The sequence below is a fragment of the Macaca thibetana genome, chromosome 18, assembly GCF_024542745.1.
Source record: "Macaca thibetana thibetana isolate TM-01 chromosome 18, ASM2454274v1, whole genome shotgun sequence".
NCBI classification, from domain to species: Eukaryota; Metazoa; Chordata; class Mammalia; order Primates; family Cercopithecidae; genus Macaca; species Macaca thibetana.
The window spans coordinates 29,519,858-29,535,673 of record NC_065595.1 but is presented as its reverse complement, the minus strand read 5'-3'; the positions used below and the strand labels follow the sequence as shown (position 1 = coordinate 29,535,673).

Below are 15,816 nucleotides of genomic sequence, written 5' to 3'. Positions count from 1 at the left end.
TCACTGAAACCAGTACTCATGTAACCACTACCCAGATCTAGAACTAAAACATTACAGCATCCCAGAAACCTTCCTACCCCATGAATTTTGTCTCTGTCAAAACCTTCTCTTTCCTTCTCCCCAGAGGTAGCCACTGTCCTGCTTTTTATGGATAAAAAGCACTTTTTTTTCTCTTTCATTTATTTTTTATTTTTAAAATTTTTAAAATTTATTTTGAGATGAACTCTCGTTCTGTCGCCCAGGCTAGAGTGCAGTGGCGCAATTTGGCTCACTGCAACCTCCACCTCTGGGTTCAAGCCATTCTCCTGCCTCAGCCTCCCGAGTAGCTGGGATTATAGGCACCCGCCACCTTGCCTGGCTAATTTTTGTATTTTTAGTAGAGATAGGGTTTCACCATGTTGTCCAGGCTGGTCTCGAACTCTTGGCCTCAAGTGATCTGCACCATCGGCCTCCCAAAATGCTGGGATTACAGGCATGAGCCACTGCACCCGGCCCTTTTATGCTCTTTTAAAGTGATGAAGACATCCCTAAACAGTCTAGTAATCTGGCTTTACTTGTTTTTTAAATTATATAAATGGAATTACTGTATCAGGATCTTGATTCGTGTGTGTGAATATATTGTGACAAGAGGGGAAAATCTAGAGTCTGAAGAATGAGAATTTTTGCTGGCTGTCCTTGAGAGTCATTAGTGGCTCCTGGCAATTTAGGGATCTCAGTGTTCATATAGCTTAGTGGGAGGTAGTCTGCAGTAGTGAGGGTAATCAAGGCTCTGAAGAAAGACCTACCCTGGATAGAGTCATAGGTGGGTATAGCGGCGGTGACATTTAGCTAGTCATTTAGACCTCTTCAGTACTTGCCTTTGGCCTCTTGGTAGATTTAATTCATTCTTCTCATGGTAGAACTGGTGTTTAGGCCCGACATCTGGTTAGAAAATAGCATTAATCAGCTGAGGCTATGCTTTTATAGTAGTGTGCATTGACATTAAAGCCTCTGTCTTTTTTTTTAAGAAACCGGGTCTCACTATGGGCCTCTGTCTTTGAGTAGAATAAGGAAGTGATTTATTGGTGAGGCTGGTCCTGAAAAGGTCTCTGTCGAGGTAGTTGCCGCAGAGGATTTGCTCTGCATGCACACCTTTAATGGAGTCAGCAGGTAGAACCCAAATGGTCTTTGGCTGTGGATACTAATGGGCCCTTGAGGAGTTCTATCTCACAACTGTTCCTCTTCATTTCTCCTTTTGTACTGTTTCAAGAATATTGTAACTGATTTCCCTGTTAGGAGAGCTTCCAGTTCTAGTACCCTCCTTCTCAACTGTATCTCTACTGCTACTCAATATTTATTTTAAAATTTGAATCTAGTTATTTCTTTGCTAAAGAACTTATTCCCCTACTCAATGCTTGGCCATAGGATAAAGTCCAAATTCCTTAGCTAGGCAGAAAAGAATCTCTGGTCCTCGTCCTTGTGTGCTTCTCTAGCCTCATCTCTTGAAGCTTTAACCTAGGTATATCATCCCTCTGCTTTTTTCTCGTACTCTATATTAGTTATCTATTCCACAACAAATTACTCCAAAACTTAGCAAATTGAAACAATAACAATTTGTCATATCACTTAGTTTCTATAGGTAGGGATCTACACAAGGCTTAGCTGGGTGGTTTCGGCTCAGGATCTTATGAGGTTGCACTGAAGTTGTCAGCTGGGGCTGCCATCATCTGAAGGCATTTTCAGAGGCTAAAGGATTCACTTTCAGGGTCGTTTACTGACATACCTGACAAGTTAGTGGTCTCGGCGGTCTCGTTGGCAGGAGGCTCCAGTTTCTCTTCTTGTGGATTTCTCTTATAATGTGACAGCTAACGAGTGATCAGGAGAGAGTAAGACAGAGTCTCGGTGTCTTTAAATACTTAGCCTCAGAAGTCACATCATCTTATCTGTAAGAGTCCATGTCCTGTGGGAGGGGCCTACACAAGGATGTGAATATCAGGAGGTGAGAATCATTGGGGGTCATCGTGAATGTTGGCTCCCGTGCTCTCCTATCCTCCCAAATGTGGTGAGCTCTTTGAAAATCCAGCGTAAGTGCACTACTGATGGGAAGCCTTTCCTAATCCTTTTTCCCTGCTACCTAGTACTTTATAATTGTATTAAATTATAATTACTAGTTTACATGTCCGCTATCCTTGCTTAATGTAGAAAAGAAGCCAAAGTTTAAAACTTTGTGTAGGTATATGGTTAGTGTAGACTCTTATGGTCTGATGAAGCAGTGCTAAAATATTCTACCATAGATTTAGAACTATTTAAACAGGAAATATACATATACCTTTGAATCTTTTATATGTGTAAAAATCAATAATATATAGTAAATTTATTTTGAGAAATTATTATTTTTTTTTATTATTATTATTTTTTGAGACGGAGTCTTGCTCTGTCACCCAGGCTGGAGTGCAGTGGCCGGATCTCAGCTCACTGCAAGCTCCTCCTCTCGGGTTCACGCCATTCTCCTGCCTCAGCCTCCCGAGTAGCTGGGACTACAGGCACCCGCCACTTCGCCCGGCTAGTTTTTTGTATTTTTTAGTAGAGACGGGGTTTCACCGTATTAGCCAGGATGGTCTCGATCTCCTGACCTCATGATCCCCCGTCTCGGCCTCCCAAAGTGCTGGGATTACAGGCTTGAGCCACCGCGCCCGGCCGAGAAATTATTTTTGAAGATAGTTACATAAATGTTTTAGGAAATAGATGATATAATTGTAGAAAATGAAAATAAAGATTGGTCATAATTACCTTGGTGTTAAAAGATTTCAGATAGGCAGCATACTTGGTGGTTCCATGTGTTGACTTTGGAAAAGTTTAATCACCTCATTTCTTTTTTACCGACTTCTTGTTTTTGCTTTTTCTTAAAACTGAGGTGTATTCATCAAATGAATACTGATTGCAAATTAAAGTGAAAGATTTCTTCAGTGTCTGAGGTTATTTTGTTCAGATTCACAAATGGATTCGAAACCCACAAATTTCCAACTTCAGGTGTGTTCTAGACTTTGGAGAGTACCTTTTTGTATTAATAAAAGATTCTCACAGGGCATCTCATCCGTATCTAAATAATAAAGGTAATAATTCATAGTGAGTCACTTAGGTGCTTTAAGCAAATCTTTACACTTTATTGGAATGACTTTATTTTTATTTAAAATATTGAAGATAGGCAGAGCACTTTGGCTTACTCCTATAATCCCAGCACTCTCAGAGGCCCAGGCCAGGGGATCGCTTGAGCCCAGGAGTTTGAGACCAGCCTGGGCAACATAATGAGACCCCGTCTCTACACAAAAGTACCAACAAATTAGCCAGACATGGTGGTGTGCACCTGTAGTCCCGGCTACTCTAGAGGCTGAGGTGAGAGAAGCACTTGAGTTGGGGAGATCAAGGTTGCGTGAGCCATGATTGCACCATTGCATTCCAGCCTGCATCTCAAAAACAAATACGTAAAAATTCCGAAAACAAAAAATTGAAGACAATACCTTGGAGACCTAAATCTTTCATTATAATTTAACAGCATTTATTTGATAAGACGGTACTTTATAATTTCCCCGTTACAAAAAGTATTTAGATAAGTTTTTTCATTGTAAACAATTTTTTTGTTAACTCAGTCTTTTAAAACCTTTTCTTTGGCCAGTGATGAACAGTTTTGGGCTTCATGAGACTGGCTTAACTTCACTAATTTAGGAGCAAAAAAATAAAAATATCAAAGTTAGCTCATAACTGTCCTACTCCCTTTCAAATGAGTTGGGGCATTCAGAAAGCCCATTCTGTGCTGAATAATTCCAGCCTTCTGTTGATGCTAGTTTTGAGAACTGCGGAGTTGTCATTATATGGCATTAGTCCTTGCGGGCAAAAGCTTAAAGAGATTCTAGAAAAGTTTAATAGTTGTTTCCTATTACTTTCCCCTGTTTTTAAAATAAGAATGATCCCTTCTGACTGATTAGCAAATTGAGAGTGGAGTAAAAAAGTTTTTCACATAGTGCTTTGTATCTCAGTACTGTCAGATTTGCTGGGGCTCATTTAGATGAGCTCTAGCCTTCTCTGTCCTCCTAAGTGGTAGCCCACTTACCTTTGCATTCCTAGGCCTTTTTAAGTCACTGATCGGTAGTGCAACTCTCCTATGCTGGTTTCTTTTTATTCTCAAGTCTCTTAAAACGTGTCTTCCCAGTACTAGCATGTCAACTCAAACTAAACAACCTGTTCAGAGTGCAGCTTTAGATAACCATTGTTGTTTTATGGTGTCTGAACTATTAAGACAAACAAAAACAGTTACTTTAGTGAGTAGGAAATAATAGAGTAAGGTTTAGGTGCAGTTGCAAATGTTGTCAATAATGATGATAAGAGTACATTTTTCAGGCCCGGTGTGGTGGCTCACACCTGTAATCCCAACACATAGGGAGGGCAAGGCAGGAGGATCACTTGAGCCCAGAAATTCAAGACCAGCTTGGGTATCATAGGGAGACCCAACCCCATGTCTACAAAAAATTTAAAAAATTAGCCAGGCATGGTGGCCTGCACGTGTATCCCCAGCTACTTGGAAGGCTGAGGTGAGAGGATAGCTTGGGCCCGGGATAGCTTAGGATAGCTTGGACTGCAATGAGCTGTAATCGTGCCATTGTACTCTAGCTTGGGCAAGAGAGTGAGACTCCCATCTCCCCCCTCCTCCCAAAAAACATATTTTTCTTAACCATGGAGGCTATAAAACTCCCATTTACCCCCCATCCCCCGAATTGACTCTCACAGAAAAAACGTTGCTTACCATGGAACTTTGCTTCTGGTTAGTATCTTTCGGTATAAACCAGGAAATGTATGTACTTGGACCTCATTTTTTTTTTTTTTTAAGACAGAGTCTCACTCTGTTGCCAGACTAGAGTGCAGTGGCACCATCTTGGCTCACTGCAAACTCCACCTCCCAGGTTCAGGTGATTCTCCTGCCTCAGCCTCCCGAGTAGCTGGGACCACAGGTGTATGCCACCATGCCCAGCTAATTTTTATATTTTTAGTAGAGATGGGGTTTCGCCATGTTGGCCAGGATGATCACCATCTCTTGACCTCGTGATTGGCCCGCCTTGGCCTCCCAAAGTGCTGGGATTACAGGCGTGATCCACCACGCCTGGCCCTCATTTTCTTCTTACCTAGTATTATAAATATTTGTTTATAACTAAATTTAACATTTGGACTGATTGTGTAAAGACAACTTTTAAGTGCTGTTACTGTTTTTTTGCTGTGGTTTTTTTTTTGGCCACCAAGACATTGGGTGATTGATGTCTTAGACAATCTCTGTAGTTTTGGTTTAACCAGTATACCTATCAGTTGTTCGCTGAAGCTTCTTGTCCATAGCGTAATGTGATATCTTCACATTACATTTTCTATAGACAATAATTTTTTTTTTTTTTTTAAATTTTTGAGATGGGGTCTCTGTGGCCTGGGCTGGAGTGCGGTGGCACTCTCATGGCTCACTGCCATCCCGACCTCCCAGACTTAGGTGATTCTCCTATCTCAGCCTCCTGTAGCTAGGACTACAGATGTACACAACCATGCCCAGCCAATTTTTCTATTTTTCGTAGAGACGAGGTTTCACTATGTTGCCCAGGCTGGCCTTCCTCCTGGGCTCTAGTGATCTGCCCATTTTGCCTCCCAAAGTGCTGGGATTATAGGCATGAGCCACCATGCCCGGCTGAAAATAATTTCATAAATACTTCAAAACTGGCTTTTTAAGAAGACACTCAGTGAAGACACTTAGTGTATCACTGGTTTTTGTGTTCTAATCATAATGAAATATATTTAAACAAATGCTTATCTTTGTGACGAGTTCATTAGCGTGACATGGCAAAACATTTGAGTTTTTAAGTTTTCGAATTATCCAATCTTCATGTGATCTGTTTTGGTAACTCCTCATTGGAAAGTACTTTATTGCTTGGCAGCATTTCGAAAAGTAATTAGGGTACATAGCTTTTACAAGCTGTTTTCTTTTTAAAAAATTTTAAGCATCAATCATACTTCATTTTAGGTTACTTTTTTTTTCCCCCATAAGATCTGGGTTTCTTTTTTGTCATTCTAAGTAACTTTGTCGAAAGAAAGATTGTTGAAAGTTTTGTTGCTTCAAATTCTAGTTTAAAGTTCATAAATAGCATATTGAGATACAGATAAAGCTTTCTTTTAAATATGTCGAACCCATTTCCACCCTAGGGTCTTTGCTTTTGCTTCCTCTCTGAAATCTGTTTACAGTCTTCACATAGATAAAAGGTTATTCAGATCTCATCTTTTCAGATAGGATGTCCCCTACCATCCAGTCTGAAGTGTTTTTTCCAGTCATCTGCTGTTCCATGCCCTGTTTTATTTTCTTCACAGTGTTCATCGTTACCTGAGTTATTTTATTTGTTAGCTTATTTGTCTGCCCCTGCACCTCTGTGAGAACGGGGACTGTAGCTGTTTTGTTTCCTACTGTGTATGCAGTGCCCAGAAAGATCCCTAGGTACTCTGTAGATGTCTGTTAAATGAGTTAAAACAGGAAAGCCAAATAATTTTTATGTATTTGGGCTTGATGTAATAATTATTGTATACAAATAAAAATTAGAAATACTTGATCAGTTGTCTTTGCAAACCAAAGTAGCACCTCTTTTTTTCCCCAATTATTTAAAATTGTATATTGCTGTTCAAATGGATACACTAAATACGTCTTCAAAGTTAAAATTATGGTAGTTAACATGACCTGACTTCACTAAAAATGTCTTTTCCTCTGGCATAGATGGGACAAATGACCTACTATCCAAGAGACAATTGAGAATCTGTGTGTACAACAACTGTGAGATTAGAGTATAATTAACCTTAACTCAGGGATGGGATAGCTGATTTGCTTGTGCACTTTCTCTCAATTAGGGAATCTATAAAAACATGTCATGAATCGATGTTATTCAAGGACAGTTCCCTGGAATACATCTTAGAGTCAGTGTGTTTTTAAAAAATGAAAGTTGAGGCTACATAGAGAATATGAGTAGTCAAATGAAACATCATGGTAAAATAATTTATTTTAGATTCTGATTATTTCTGTTTCTTTAAATTCTCAGTTGACCTGGTCCTTTGAGGTAAGAACCAAATTCCAGATTTTAAAAAATGACTTTTAGAACTTGAGGATAAGTGGTAATTAGAAATTAAAAAAAAAATGACTTTAGGGTTTTAAGAACAGTGCTAGGTACTCAGCTAGAAAATAGAAGACATAGAAATTCCTGCTTTTTAATGCATTATGTTATTTTAATCCAGTTGTTTTGGGGGCATTACATTTCCTCTCCCCTTCCTTCACCCTTTCTTTTAGGAAAAGCTTTGTGTTGTGGAGTGCAAGTGAAAGCCTTATACCTTTCTCTCATGGGAGGATGTTCTTTCCCATTTATTTCCTATAGCTCCTGAGTATTGGTGTTCCATTGCTTACTTTGAAATGGATGTTCAGGTAGGAGAGACATTTAAGGTTCCTTCAAGCTGCCCTATTGTTACTGTTGATGGATACGTGGACCCTTCTGGAGGAGATCGCTTTTGTTTGGGTCAACTCTCCAATGTCCACAGGACAGAAGCCATTGAGAGAGCAAGGTATTGATTGTATAGTCAGATAGTTACTTTAAAAATTTAGCATAATACATTGTCTTTTATTCAAAGTTATGTTTCCCCGTTTACATTGTATGTGTTCTTAAATATAAATAAAGGAATAAAGGTCATGTTGAAAATTCAGAATTTGTAAGCACTTCATCTTCATTGTCGATGTTTTTGTTGTGTAACATACAGTGATAAAAGATAGCCTTTTTTATGTTAGTAGATTTCTGTTTCAAATAGTAAGTATACCTTTTGGAATTCAATTTGAAAATTTTGTTTTCTTGATCATACATTTCTACAAATTACTGAAAGGAAGTAATATTAAATGAGAACATGTTTCTGAAAGTTTTAGTTACAATGTTAAAAGCATTGGTAATAAAAGGGAAATGGTTAAGTAAATTATGATAAATTTTTCATTTTTTATATAGTCATTAAAATGTTTAAAAGTTTGTATAATGAAGCTGGGTGCGGTGGCTCACGCCTGTAATCCCAGCACTTTGGGAAGCGCACTTGAGGTCAGGAGTTGGAGACCAGCCTGGCCAACATGGTGAAACCTTATCTCTATTAAAAATAGAAAAATTAGCCATATGTGGTGGTGCATACCTGTAATCCCAGCTACTCAGGAGGCTGAGACAGGAGAATTGCTTGAACCCGGGAAGCGGAGGTTGCAGTGACCTGAGATCATGCCACTGCACCCCAGCCTGGGTGACAGAGTGAGACTCCGTTTCAAAAAAAAAAAAGTTTATATAATGAAATGGAAATGCTTACAATGAAATACTACAGGAACATACCATTTTAGCTACTGTATGATCTCAGCTTTTTAAGGATGTGTGTGCTAAAGAACATAATCTTGGCCCTATCACTTGCTGTGTGACTTTGGCAAATTACCTAACCACTAAGCCACTTCTGGCTAATAGAGTTTTCTGTGATGAAGAAAATGATTTATATTTGCACTGCCCAGTTCAGTAGCCACTAGCCACATGTAGCTATTGAGCACTTAAATTATAGCTCACTTGATTGACTAATAGGATTTCTAATTAGTTTTAATTTAATTTAAATAGTCACATGTGGCTAGTGGCTATCAATTTGGACAGTATGCCTTAGTTTCCTTATCTAAAAAAATAGTAATAGTACTTATTGAGTTGTAAGGGTTTAATGAGAATTCATACTACATGCTTCTGACACATAGTAAGCGTTGTATATATGTGCGTCATTATTAGATATGAACAGGAAAAGAAAGAAGGAAATATACAAAAATGTTATTAATAGCTATCTTTTGGTTTTGTATGATCATTTTTAATTTTTCAATATTAAGCATGCTATACAGTCTGAACTAAAATTTAATTTTAAATATTTATCAAGATAAAATGTAATTTCTTTTTTCTTCCTAAGGTTGCACATAGGCAAAGGTGTGCAGTTGGAATGTAAAGGTGAAGGTGATGTTTGGGTCAGGTGCCTTAGCGACCACGCGGTCTTTGTACAGAGTTACTACTTAGACAGAGAAGCTGGGCGTGCACCTGGAGATGCTGTTCATAAGATCTACCCAAGTGCATATATAAAGGTTAGTTACAATTTTATTTGAATAGTTTAGACTTAAAGCTCTATTTGTTGTCAAAAGAATTGAAATCCAGGTGGAAGGAATGGAAAAATGTTTGTTTTAAGTATAAAGCACATTTTCGGAGGGCATTTATTGACATGTTCAGTAATCTAGTTTGGTGGTTGCCAGTTTGTTACATGTTTTATTTTTTATTTTATTTATTTATTTATTTTTGAGACAGTCTTGCTGTCATCGCCCAGGCTGGAGTGCAGTGGTGTGATCTCGGCTCACTGCAACCTGCGCCTCCCAGGTTCAAGCAATTCTTGTGCTTCAGCCTCCCAAGTAGCTGGGATCACAGGCACATGCCACTGTGCCTGGCTAATTTTTGTATTTTTAGTAGAGACGGGGTTTCACCATGTTGGCCAGGCTGGTCTCAAATGCCTGACCTCAAGTGATCCTCCTGACTTGGCCTCCCAAAGTGCTGGGATTACAGGCGTGAGCCACTGCGCCAGGCCTGTTACATGTTTTATAGTAATACAAAGGCTCTTGAAAATACTGAGTGAAATTTCCAAAGTTGTATTCCTTTAACTTGAAATTTGTAAGAATCAGACTCTGGACTTTCATCTTAGCCAGTCTTCAGGATTTTATGGAAGGGAATTCTAAAATTAATAGCTTTTCAAATTAAGAACCTGATAAGCCTGAAATATTTTTCACTAGTTATTATATGTTCAACCTATTTGAATTTTACTTTATAATATAACCTGTTTTTGAAAGAGAAAGATAGTTGTAATTAGATAGCTTAAATATATTTTTAATTTTGCATCATCCTCAGCGTTTTCATTGTCAGTGATTGTAAATTGGTGGAATTAACTGTATCTCATAACTTATTCCCAGGAGGTTGCTTAGGGTAAAAATAATATAGCCCCATAGCATCTATAAAAATGGAATTGCCTGATTGCCTTGCAACAGCAAACCCAGTTTCTCATTTCCAGTTATAGTTCAGTTAAAGAATATTGGAATTTTTTTATATGACACTTTAAAACATACCAAGTATAGAGAAAATAATAAACCACCTGTACGTATCATCTAGCTTCAACGATTATCAGCATTTTACCAATCTTTAATGTGTTTCTCCCCCAACTTTTTTTTCCTGGCATCGTTGAAAGCCAATTTCAAACAGCATAGTCACTCATAAAATATTTCTGTGTGAGTAACTCATAAAATACGCCTGTGTGACTCACAAATCTATCCAGACTTCTGAAAAACATAATCTCTGTGCTGTTTATTAAACTTAATAAAATTAGCATCAATTCCCTGTTAAAATTTTCAACAATAGAGCATTAGTTATAGTTTTAGTCTGTTAGAACAATAGAGTAAAACAACAAAATATTATATTTATTGATAAGATATCCATGGTATAGAAAAGTTAGTTATTAAACAATACATAAGGCCTGATTCAGTGGCTCATGCCTGTAATCTTAGTACTTTGGGAGGCCGAGGTTGGAGGATTGCTTGAGGCCAGGAGTTTAAGACCAACGTGAGCCCCAAAGTGATACCCCCCATCTTTACAAAAAAAATTAAAAAATCAGCTGGGTGTGGTGGTGCATGCCTGTAGTTTTAGCTACTTGGGAGACTGAGATGGGGGTATTGCTTGAGCCCAGGAGTTCAAGACGGCGGAGAGCCATGATCATGCCACTGTTCTCCAGACTAGGTGATAGAGTGAGACCCTTTCTCAAAAATAAATAAATAAGTAAATAGACAATACATAGACTATGATCCCATTTTTGTTAAATGATGTCATGGTATTTGTATTTGTTTATACGTACCCATAAGTCTAGAGTGGTATGTATAATGCAGTTGTCTCTGGGAGGTAGAAATTATTTGTATTTTGCAGTTTTTTTCCACAAGGAATTTTTATATTGATTATTTATGCTTTATTATTATTATTATTTTTGAGACAGAATCTTGCTCTGTCACCCAGGCTGGTGTGCAGTGTTGCCATCTTGGCTCACTGCAACCTCTGCTTCCAGGGTTTAAGGGATTCTCGTGCCTTAGCCTCTCTGATTGCTGGGATTACAGGTGTGCACTACCACGCCTGGCTAATTTTTGTATTTTTAGTAGAGACGGGGTTTCACCATGTTGGCCAGGCTAGTCTCGAACTCCTGATCTCAAGTGATCCGCCCAACTCGGCTCCAAAAGTGCAAGGATTAGAGGTGTGAGCCATTATGCCTAACCTGTTGTTATTATTTTTTAATGGCTTTGGATTTCCTTATATGTTTTGTAGTCCATTTTGTATTTGTTGGCCAAGGTTGTTTTGAGAGAATTCACTCATTTTATTTTTTATTTTTTCTTCCTGTCATTGCTTCACCCCATGTGGCAATTTTGCCTTACCCTGGCATCTGGGATTCACATCTCAGAACCAAATCTTACGAATTTAGGAAGTAAATTAGGGGGATTTTGTCTCCTGAGGAAATTGGGTTCCATTCTGTAGGTATGCTTGGGGCCTAATTCCCGATTGCCTAGATTTCTCTGAAACTTATTCCTGCCATGGGCAAGTATTTTATTCCTAGGTGTACTTCTGAATTGGCTGTATTTTGCCAGCACTTGATTTATGGACAGGTGCCCAGTTGTAGCCCCCAGAGAGTTTGACTATTGTCTCTCTCCATATTATTCCAAGAAGTCAAATTCCTGTCCCCTGCCCTTTGTTTATGGTCTTGGTACCCCTAGTACCTTCTATCTTTAGTCTCTGCTCTCCACTGTGGGTTTTATTTATCATCAGTTTGGATGTATGGATTGTTTCTGTATGAATTCCATGATCAGTTTGGAGAGGATAACTATTTTAAATAGTTTTTCTGTTATTTGTATGTGGTTGGAGCAGAGAGAGAAGGTGATTACGTATACCCACTTACCCATCTTGACTGAGAAGACTGTTATGTTACTTATGTAATTTAAAATGACTGGATAGAGAACTACAGTGTTGAATATATACTGTGTGCCAGATAGTATTTATAAACTTAATCAGATATGGAGTAGTAGTTAAAACAATTGGGCTTAGGCCGGGCGCGGTGGCTCAAGCCTGTAATCCCAGCACGTTGGGAGGTCGAGATGGGCAGATCACGAGGTCAGGAGATCGAGACCATCCTGGCTAACACGGTAAAACCCCGACTCTACTAAAAATACAAAAAAAAAAAATTAGCCGGGTGTGGTGGCGGGCGCCTGTAGTCCTAGCTACTTGGGAGGCTGAGGCAGGAGAATGGCATGAACCCGGGAGGCGGAGCTTGCAGTGAGCTGAGATCCGGCCACTGCACTCCAGCCTGGGTGACAGAGCGAGACTCCGTCTCAAAAAAAAACAAAAAACAAAAAAACAATTGGGCTTAAAATGTGGAGTCTTGCAAGTGTAATTTCTTGGATTGTCAAATAAATATATTGTGACTTATTTATATTTTGGTACAGATGGCCTTTGAAAAGCCCCCAAGGTGTGAGACAAGTCATCACTTTGATAAACCACTGTCTTGGACAGATCTTAATAGTGATCTCATACTTTTACCATGAACAGTAGATAAATATCTTGTTGGACAAGATATTTGAAGTTAAAAAAATTCTCATTTGGTTATATTAACTAAGATTTTAAAATAATTATTTCTGTTTGCCAAGTATATTACTGTCACCCAGTCTGGAGTGCAGTGGCCGGATCTCAGCTCACTGCAAGCTCCGCCTCCCGGGTTTACGCCATTCTCCTGCCTCAGCCTCCCGAGTAGCTGGGACTACAGGCGCCTGCCACCTCGCCCGGCTAAGTTTTTGTATTTTTAGTAGAGACGGGGTTTCACTGTGTTAGCCAGGATGGTCTCGATCTCCTGACCTCGTGATCCGCCCGTCTCGGCCTCCCAAAGTGCTGGGATTACAGGCTTGAGCCACCGCGCCCGGCTATATTACTGTTCTTTAGGAGAGTCTTACTAGTCAGAAAGAGACAGTTACAGGTACAACCCCTATCCACAATTTTACTTTCCATGGCTTCGAGTGTTTATGGTCAACCAAAGTCCAAAAATATTAAATGAAAAATTCCAGAAACAATTCGTAAGTTTGTTTTTTTTTTTTTTAATACTTTAAGTTCTAGGGTACATGTGCACAACGTGCAGGTTTGTTACATATGTATACATGTGCCATGTTGTTGTGCTGCACCCATTAACTCGTCATTTACATTAGGTATATCTCCTAATGCTATCCCTCCCCCCTCCCCCCTCCACACAATAGGACCCGGTGTATGATGTTCCCCTTCCTGTGTCCAAGTGAGCTCATTGTTCAGTTCCCACCTATGAGTGAGAACATGCGGTATTTGGTTTTCTGTTCCTGCGATAGTTTGCTGAGAATGATGGTTTCCAGCTGCATCCATGTCCCTACAAAGGACACGAACTCATCCTTTTTTATGGCTGCATAGTATTCCATGGTGTATATGTGCCACATTTTCTTAATCCAGTCTGTCACTGATGGACATTTGGGTTGATTCCAAGTCTTTGCTATTGTGAATAGTGCTGCAATAAACATGCGTGTGCATGTGTCTTTATAGCAGCATGACTTATACTCCTTTGGGTATATCCCCAGTAATGGGATGGCTGGGTCAAATGGTATTTCTAGTTCTAGATCCTTGAGGAATCGCCACACTGTTTTCCACAATGGTTGAACTAGTTTACAGTCCCACCAACAGTGTGAAAATGTTCCTATTTCTCCACATCCTCTCCAGCACCTGTTGTTTCTTGATTTTTTAATGATTGCCATTCTAACTGGTGTGAGATGGTATCTCATTGTGGTTTTGATTTCCATTTCTCTGATGGCAAGTGATGATGAGCATTTTTTCATGTGTCTGTTGGCTGTATGAATGTCTTCTTTTGAGAAATGTCTATTCATATCCTTTGCCCACTTTTTGATGGGGTTGTTTGTTTTTTTTCTTGTAAATTTGATTGAGTTCTTTGTAGGTTCTGGATATTAGCCCCATAAGTTTTAAAATGTGCACTGTTCTGAGTAGATGATGAAATCTCACTCCATTCTACTTGGGATGTAAAACCTTTTGTCCAGCAAATCCATGCTGCCTACACTACCCACCCGTTAGTCACTGAGTAGCGAGCTCAGTTATCAGATTGACTGTCGTGGTCTCACAGTGCTTGTCGTCCAGTAGCCTTTATTTAGTTTATAATGGTCCCAGAGTGCAAGGGTAATGATGCTGGGATATTTTTTAAATTGTTCTGTTTTATTATTACCTATTATTAATCTCTTACTATGTCTAATTTGTAAGTTAAACTTTATTATGAGGTTTATGAGGTATGTATGTATAGGAAAAAACATAGTATATGCACAGTACTATCTAAAGTTTCATGCATCCGCTGGAGGTCTTGGAACATATCCCCCATGCATAAGGGAGGACTACTATATACCTTAAAATTTAACCATTGGCATTTTCTTCACTTGTTTTTTGGGTAACAGTAACTAAGGGATTTGTAGGTTGTCACATTTTCATGGAAGATGATATAATTGGGGTAAATTGTATGTAGATAACATGCACTCCTGGAAGGAGTGTCCACCGCCGCGCGCGCGCGCGCACACACACACACACACACACACACACACACACACACACACACACACACACACACACACACACACACACACACACACGCTTTTCCCTTTTTAATTAAAATGAGGAAAACAGACTTGGAGAGCCATAATTTCATTTTATAAGCCAAGAAGCTAGTACTCAGTTGTGGTTTTTTTTCCCCTTCTAAGTTGACTTTTTTTCCTGATTCTCTCATGACATAGTAGTCATTTTATACTTGTGAAAATCTGATGTAATGAAATGACATTTTACAAGCTTTAAATGAAGCACATGTTTGAATTCTCTTTAAGTGGCTTTGTTCTTTTGCTTTCAAAAGTAAATCTGTTTTGTGTTGTTTAGCACTGGGTGTTCCAGGTTTTTAATAGCTTTATTGAGATTTTGAGAGATAATTCACACGACATACAAGTCACCCTTTTAAATTGTACAATTCAATGATTTTTAGTATATTCACAACATTGTGCAGTTATTACTGCTCTTAATTTTGGAGCGTTTTCATGACTGTGGAAAGAAACTCCATACCCTTTTAACTATCACCCCCAAATCTCCATGCCCATTAGCTCTATTCAACCACTATTCTACTCTCAGTCTCTATAGATTTGCCTACTCAGGACATTTTATATAGAAGAGAATTATGTAATGTCGTCTTTTATGACTTGTTTCTTTTCACTAAGCATAATGTTTCAAGCTTCATCCATGTAGCACATACCAATACTTCTCTCCTTTTTATGGCTGGATAGTACTCCACACACATTTTGTTCATCAGTTTATCCGCTGATGGACATGATTTCCACTTTTTGGCTATATTCTGAAGGATACTACTGTGAACATTTGTGTATAAGTGTTTGTGTGTTTTCATTTCTCCTGGGTACATACCTAAGAGTAGAATTGCTGGATTGTAAGGTAACACTATGTATAACTTTTTGAGAAACCGCTAGACTGTTTTACAAAATGGCTGCACCATTTTACATTCTCACTAGCAGGGTGCGAGGGTTCTAATTTCTCTATATTCTCATCAATACTTGTTAACTGTCTTATTTATTTTAGCCGTTGTAGTAGGTGTGAAGTATAATCTTAC

The 15,816-nt window shown here is 38.8% G+C and overlaps 1 protein-coding gene across 2 annotated transcripts in view; it reads left to right on the top strand.

Moving 5' to 3' along the window:
• SMAD4 (SMAD family member 4) overlaps nucleotides 1–15,816 on the top strand; it is a 61,026-nt gene that overhangs the window by 32,375 nt on the left and 12,835 nt on the right. For both annotated transcript variants that reach the window (XR_007721245.1, XM_050767758.1), the window contains exons 9-10: nucleotides 7,416–7,599; nucleotides 8,992–9,160. Coding sequence is in view for 1 of the 2 variants with exons in the window: in XM_050767758.1 (XP_050623715.1) it covers nucleotides 7,416–7,599; nucleotides 8,992–9,160 (353 nt within the window). In the remaining variant the exon portion in view is untranslated. The remainder of the gene's footprint in view (nucleotides 1–7,415; nucleotides 7,600–8,991; nucleotides 9,161–15,816) is intronic.